Here is a 7,735-nt window from a genome sequence, read left to right on the forward strand (position 1 = left end):
ATACTAAGTAGTTCCAGCGTTGACCGCTCGATAGCGCCGCTTACCCGCGCTAGAAAAAATCAGTCCGGGAACTTTCCGGACAAACTGTGTACAGGGTCATCGAAAAGTATCGGACCCCCCTATCTTCAGTTAGAATGCATTTTGGAGAAAATGTCCAATAGCAAAGTTGTATGGTTTCAAGCGAGAAGTAAGATGATGACCTTGACTTTGATCTTGACCATGTCCTTTAAGGTCATTTCAAAGTCAACCTTATTTTTTTAAATAAAACCTACATTTTATTGCATATTTTTATAGCTTATCTCGAGAGCTTTCCAAAACACTATAATAAAATATTTTTTCATTAAGTACTTTTTGAGTTTTAAAGGTTTGAAGTTAACAATTTTTTGACACAAAATGTAAAATATCTTGTAAAATATTATTTAGTTTTCAGTAATCATAACACCTTAATACTTTTGTGCGCGGAAAAATGAGACCAATTAATTGGTTTGAAGAAAATACATTAATCAAAAAGTGTCGGATCCCCCTAATATTTTCAGTAAGAATGCATTTTGGAAAAATGTCCAATAGCAAAGTTGTACGGCTTCAAAACTAAATAATATTTTACAAAATATTTTACATTTTGTGTCAAAAAATTGTTAACTTCAAACCTTTATAACTCAAAAAGTACTTAATGAAAAAATGTTTTATTATAGTTTTGGAAAGCTCTCGAGATAAGCTATAAAAATATGCAATAAAATGTAGAAGGTTCCATTTAAAAAAATAAGGTTGACCTTGAAATGACCTTAAAGGACATGGTCAAGATCAAAGCCAAGGACCTGGAATCTCCATGGCACGGAAAGCCGGAGATTCCAGGTTCGACTCCTGGCCGAGGAGTTTTTTTCACAATATTTTAAAATTAGTTAGGGGAGTATCCGGGGTCTCTCATATGTGAGATGCAAATCCAGCATCCCGTATGAATTTAAGAATTGAGATTTCAATTCAAAAAATACTCACTTGCAAAAATTTACAAGTTGAATTCGTTACATGTGTATATATATATACACGTACAGTTTCCGCTCAACATCCTGGAAACGGCTCGTAAGGCCTTATATATTTCTTGGTCTAAATTTTCATGTCATGTAACCATATCATGTCACAATAATAGAATAAAACAAGTTACACGCATAGTGTTGAATTTGACTGTGAGTCCGTTATCAACTAATGACTAGTAAGTGAAAGCTTGTGTGACAAAGCCAGTTTTAGAAATATGATCTGCATATGATGTACACAAAGAAAACAAAAGTAGTATTATATGTGTCAAAGTACATACATACACTGTATAGAGTAATATATTTGTACATAAGTAAGTCTATAAATGTTTAATATTTCTTATAGATGTAAATCTGAAGATTCGTGATTGTTGACAAAAATTGGAGAATGTTGATGAACAGTGCGCGCCTACAAAACAATCAGAAATGATGAAGAGACTTTTATCTTATTGTTAAGCAGGACTTTACCGTAGAACCAGCACTGTTTCTCGCCAAAACGGGGCCTCAGGAACGTATAATGCGGTTGGGGCGGTAAGTGATCCAAGAGAGCTGCGAGACCAGCTACCAATAAAGGCCCACCCCAGGCATAACAAGCGTATACCCGTAACCTGAGAGTCTCCTGACCTTTCTCCAAGCTCACTGGACGCAGATCCCTAAAAGCACAAAGAAAGAGAGAAAGGTAATGATGCAAAAAATATAACATCAAGAGAAACACCAAACAAAAAAAAACAATATGGTAACTTTTCAGCTTTCAAAGTTCAGCTCTCGTCTTTTTAATTGCATCAAATGAATAAGGCATCAAGAATATCTTTGCTGACTGAGAATAATAAAAATACTGATAGAATACTATGATCATGGGAATTGTGTCGTGCTGCGTAACTATGTCTACGATAGATGAGTGTAATTCGCGACAATTGCAACGCACAATTAATAAAGACTTATTCCCCTTATTCTGTAAAAAAGAGATAAAGAAACACATACTCATCATCTCTCTCAGTTTCTCAAAGTTTTTAAATAAAATACGCACAATTTTATAATTAAGATTGATCTATGTTTTTATAGAATATCTCTTTTAAATTTTCTATCAAAATATTTAAATTTATCACTGATAAATAAGAAGAAATATTATTTAAACTTTAAATATTGTAGTGATCCTGTTTGGTCAAACGCGGAGTATGCATTAGCGAAAGTTTATATTTATATATATTTATTTCCGAGATAAAATTCTTAACGTTATTTAGCTGTGTTACAAGCGCGAATATGCGAAGAAATATGCGAGAAATAACCGCGTTCATTTTCAGCAATGACTGAAATCATAAATCCATTAGTGAATGAGCGATTAGTCGGGGCGATTACGCGACGTGTCAGCTTGATTTTGGCAAATTGGAGCTGACGACGAGCGTGGAATCCTGTAGGAAATTGCGACACGCAGACGATCGACTAGTCCATCGAGATTTATTAATTAACGTGTACGAGACGCGCCCGGCATCGACGTCATGAGGTATATTTCATTGTGCCTAGTAATGGAATCTCTTTGTTCTCAATTCGCTCTCTTATCTCCGTCTCCGAGATATTTTTCCGCACGAGTCGTTCCTTTGTGCGCAACGCAAAAAAACAGTCACAAAAATGTTAGACTTATCGAAGTTTGCGGAAAAAGAGACACGTAAAGCGTCTTACGTGCAGTCGGCAAAAACTTGTATGTGATCGAAATATAAAAATAACAATATCTAATAAACTATATATGGACAAATCCACGTAATTTTAACTTTTGAAGGACTTTTTAATACTAATAAATCTGAGTTGTTTTTCATATACACAAGACGTATTTTTTCTTCGTATACTTTCTAGTAATAACTATGTATAAGAATGCAGAGCGTTCGTGTTATTGCTGGCGTTTAAAAAAGTACACTAAGTCGGTAAAAATAGAAACAATCATACAATTTATTTTGTCTTTTTCGAATTTTCACTCTTAATAACTTTGTACCTACGCCGTGTTATATAACATTTTTGTAATAAAAGTTAGTCCTTGTATTCATATACACATCTTTTCCCTGGAGGTCGATCATGTACCATGTAACCGCAAAAAATGGTAGCCGCTGCAAAACTTGTCCCTCCATATTTGTAAAATATTAATTTTCGCAAAGTTAACAATATTACATATGCGCCGTTAAGTTCATTGACTAACTGAGTTACTGAAGTTGTAGCAAACACAAAAACAAAAAATTTAAGACGTTGTTGAAAATTTTGTCTCAAAAATGAAACACACAAGTGTATCAAAGATTGCCTTCAAAAGCGTCAAATTTTCATTAAAAAATCCGCAAATCATCTTGGCATCTCATATTCCGAGAAAACTTTTTTCAGTCTATATTAACTGTAAACTCTTTCTTATACCATAACTTACCACGGAATCCATGTGGCCACAATTTTCAAACCCAATTTTATTAGTTATGACGTTAAAAGTGCATAGTTTAAATAATAATTGCAATGTAAAACTGGAAAGAAATTAAGTCGACTTTAATCAGATAAATAACTTTGTGCCGTTTACTTAAAACTATTAACGCGTATAGACTGATGTTTTTGAACCTATTTCAGACATGTTAGTCAATATAAGATGTATGTACCGCACATTTGAAAAAAATAAATAAATTTTCATAAAAGTTAAAACTACGGTGGATTTTTCTATATATTTAGAGTTCAACAGATTGAATCAAACGCGAGCGACCGTTTCTATTTTCTTCTTCTCTTCTGAGAATCGCTAAATCTTCAGTTAGTTGAACAGAAAAGAAGAAAAATGTGTGTATTTTATTGATTTTATGCTTCGTCTGAATACATAGTGTTGTTTATCAACTTTCACAGTACATCTTCGTCAACTGAGAACGGTGTTTAGTACATTTATTTATATCATTATTTTTAAATAACTTGTCATATCTTTCATGACTTCATCAGTAAAAAAATAATTCATCAATGACGCATTTGTGTATGAAATTTTAAGAATGCAATATTACTAGTTAAAGCTTGGGAAAACTTCTGAAGTTTTCGACTGATAAGTTTTTTTATCGTTGAAAATCGGTGGTTCCATAGATAATGCGAGTCTTACACAAGTCGATTTACTGAGCAAATAAAAAATTAAAATACCAAAAGTTAGATTCGAGGTACAATATAGTTTCCTCTTACCTATTAGATTTAATTATTATTGATTACTGTCTATTTTTCCATCCATACATCGAAGGCGTGACGAAACAGTGAAGTGAGCGAGCGAGTGGTTCACTACTGCAGCTGTTTTTATACAATGTTTGTACATACACACGTGCAAAGAGCATTTGAAATGTGAGCGTATATCTTGGCGAGACTTTATTGTAATATATGATCCTATTTTCATACTTTACATACAAGCACGAATAATTATTTATTACATAATGCGCATGTTAAGATTAGAGCTTTGATTTTAAACAAGTTAACATTACTATTAATCTATGAATTGTTAAATGTAATTAAAGCTCTTTATTGTAGAGTTTGAAAAATCTTTTGCCGTAAAAATTTATTTTTCAAAGAAAAATTTTTTGCCGTAAAACTTTATTTTTTAAAAAACACTTTCACGTACTTCTATGTCTTTTTAAAAATATTCTAATTTCCATGTTAGAAAATATCAAAAATACACACGGGATGCTATTTCCGAAATATAATCTTGTCTCCCAAAAATAAATCCGCACTTTGAAAAAATATCCTGGGGCTTTTCGCCTCTCTTCGTGTCTTTCTCATATCGTTCATTCCAAAGAATTCTTCACATTGTCGTCACTTTGCGTTCACGCGTAGCGAAAAAAAATCTAAAAACTATTCTAGAGCGCTAGATCGTAAAATCAGCCTACTAGCAAATACCGCAGATAAAATATATTTGCCGGTGTTATATTTTTGTCAGACAAACTGTCGACCGAATTAAATAAAAATGATAAAAATATAAATTTTTTTAAATAATAGGACTATATTATTGTTTATTTTACAAATTTAATGAAAGAAGCTACACAAACGAATTCTCTTTTTGTTGCTTCGATTCTTTTGTGAAGAATCGCGTCGTGTGAAAGCGGATGGTGCGAGCTTTTTACTACATTTTCTTTCTAATTGGCCATTCGTACTCATACCGTACTCATGTCCCTTTTATTCAAAACAAAGAAAATAAGAAGAATCTCAAAACTGGTATTGAGAGTCACCGAGCAAAGTAGCGTAGGTGCATTATAAATGCGTTCAAACGACAGCATCCTGATTATACGGAACGTCACAAGTTCAATTAAGCAATTAAGCGGCGGTTTCCATTACTCAGCGACACTCGGAAATGTACGCTTATAACCGAAAATGTGCTGTCTCTATACAATTTTAGCGTACAAAGATAAGAAATAACGACGAGAAATAAATATTGTGTCTTTAATTGTTTCTTATCTCTTGTCTATATATTAATAATATGCATTTAAATAACGTTCGATTGATTGTAAGAAAATTCTGTTATCAAGAGCCACAGTAGTGCCTCTTATATGCAAAATTCAGGTATTTGAGAAGTGAGGAGATTTTCTCGGGACATGTTTACAGAACGACTAAACCGATCAATTTAGTCGAGGTTTTATTCGCTTCAGAATAAAACATTTAAAGAAAAGTATTCTTGCGTTTTGTTTTGTGGCTTCTGAATAAAGATAATGGAAAATTAGACGAAATGTGTGTGAAAATTACAATTAAAAAACGTTTTCATCGTCGTGGGACACTTAGGAATGTGCATCTTCACATTTTTGCTAACAGATAGTATGGTTACGGGAGTTGAAAGAAGGAAAAAGAAGGCAATGAGTGTAAGCGAAAGCGAACGAGCGAGCGAGCAAGAGAGAAAAAGAAAGAGAGAGCGCACTAGGGGAGAGAACGCAAGACGAGAAATCGAATTAAAAGAATATCATGAACAAGATATTAGTTTCCTACTGGTAAAGTATGGTTATGAGTTCATACAATTATCTAACCTCTCTTTTTGTATGATCAGACAGATTGGTTATTATTATGAGTGAGCAGATAACACACATGCAGATATTATATAAAAAAGTTTTATTAACTCAACTAACTTTTACTTTACAGACTATTATGCACTACTCTATATTTGACACAGTTTTAGCAAAAACAGTACACATGTTGGCAAAGATTGAAGACAATATATACGTAAATCCACAACAGGAAGCTATTCTCTTCCGGACAGTTAATCTCTTTTATAATAAATTTCTTTTCTTATTATACTCTCGGAGATCTTGAAGAAAAGGCACAGAAATATAAAATTTCCATAATACTCTAGTCTATTATCTCTAATAAGATATTATATTTAGATATTTATCAATTATTCTGTAATTTTTACAGATCGCCATGACTATCTTTCTGCTAATACATTAGACAAACAAGTGGAAACTTGTCATATCTGTTTGGAAGATGCCTGCAATCTGATATTCATTTTAAAATATAAAAATGGTATCACCAAGTCTCACTTGTTATCTTAGATTGTGAGAAGTTGCAAGTAGGTACAAAAACACATTTTTTGTAAAATAATTTAAAAACTTTTTGACAATTATGAACTTTTCAATCATTATCAAAAATTGAAACAATTAATAATGATTTAAGGCTCGTTGAAATTAAACTAAGAAATATATAAGGCTTTACGAGCCGTTTCCAGGATGTTGTGTATGTATGTGTATATATATATATATATATAATATATATATGCATATACATGTAACGAGTTCAACTTGTAAATTTTTCCAAGTGAGTATTAGTTAAATCATTATTAATTGTTGGAATTACGCTAGCTGTAAAATAAGCGTTATCAACATTATCAAACCATCTTCGATATATGTATGAATATTGCGAGACTAACTCCAAGTGCCTCGGTGGCCTAACAGGAAAGGCGATGGCACGGAAAGCCGGAGATTCGACTCCTGGTCGAGGAGTTTTTTTCACAATATTTTAAAAATTAGTTAGGGAGGTATCCGGGGTCTCTCATATGTGAGATGCAAATCCAGCATCCCGTATGAATTTAAGAATTGAGATTTCAATTCAAAAAATACTCACTTGTAAAAATTTACAAGTTGAATTCGTTACATGTGTATGCATATATATATATCAAGAGGCACGGTAGTGCCTCGTGCCAAGTTCAGCGCAACGAAGTGGCACTCGAACTGCGCGAGCACACTGTGCCTATTATACGCGAGATTGATGCATATTAGGAGTGGGGAAATTTTCTCAGGGCAATATTTTAGTAAACACTGAACCGATCAATTTTGTTTTGGTCTTAATCGATTCAGAATAAAACATTTAAAAAAAAGTGTTCTTGTGTTTTTTTGTTTATTTCGGATTTTCGGAGATATGCGATGATAAAGTTTTTGAATTGAGAAATTCACGTTTTTCGTCATCGTCGTGTACACTTTCGCATGCTTGCTGCCAGATGGCATACATATATACGTTATTTGTGCCGGCAACACTTCCGATAATACCGATTGCTTCGACAATGTTCTTCGCGACATAGTAGGTTTGTTTTACTTGCATACACGAAAAGTGTAAAGTGTACACCTTACACTTTTAATACACTACACTTTTTGGAAGTAGGGGAAACATCGTGTAAAGTGTATGCTTTTCAAGAAAAACGCCAGAGTGTAACAAAAGTGTACTACAGTGACTACGTTTACACGCACTGGTAA

The 7,735-nt window shown here is 33.1% G+C and overlaps 1 protein-coding gene across 1 annotated transcript in view; it reads right to left on the minus strand.

Annotated features, from left to right (window-relative positions):
* Nucleotides 1-1,681, minus strand: part of LOC109861241 (probable G-protein coupled receptor Mth-like 1) — a gene marked incomplete at its 5' end in the record, with an annotated part of 10,997 nt that extends 9,316 nt beyond the window's left edge. Inside the window, one exon of the mRNA XM_020440798.1 lies at nucleotides 1,497-1,681. Within this exon, the coding sequence (XP_020296387.1) occupies nucleotides 1,497-1,681 (185 nt within the window). The remainder of the gene's footprint in view (nucleotides 1-1,496) is intronic.
* Between the last annotated feature and the right edge of the window lie 6,054 nt (nucleotides 1,682-7,735).

Source organism: Pseudomyrmex gracilis, unplaced genomic scaffold (assembly GCF_002006095.1).
Source record: "Pseudomyrmex gracilis isolate BER0280 unplaced genomic scaffold, ASM200609v1 scaffold_655, whole genome shotgun sequence".
NCBI classification, from domain to species: Eukaryota; Metazoa; Arthropoda; class Insecta; order Hymenoptera; family Formicidae; genus Pseudomyrmex; species Pseudomyrmex gracilis.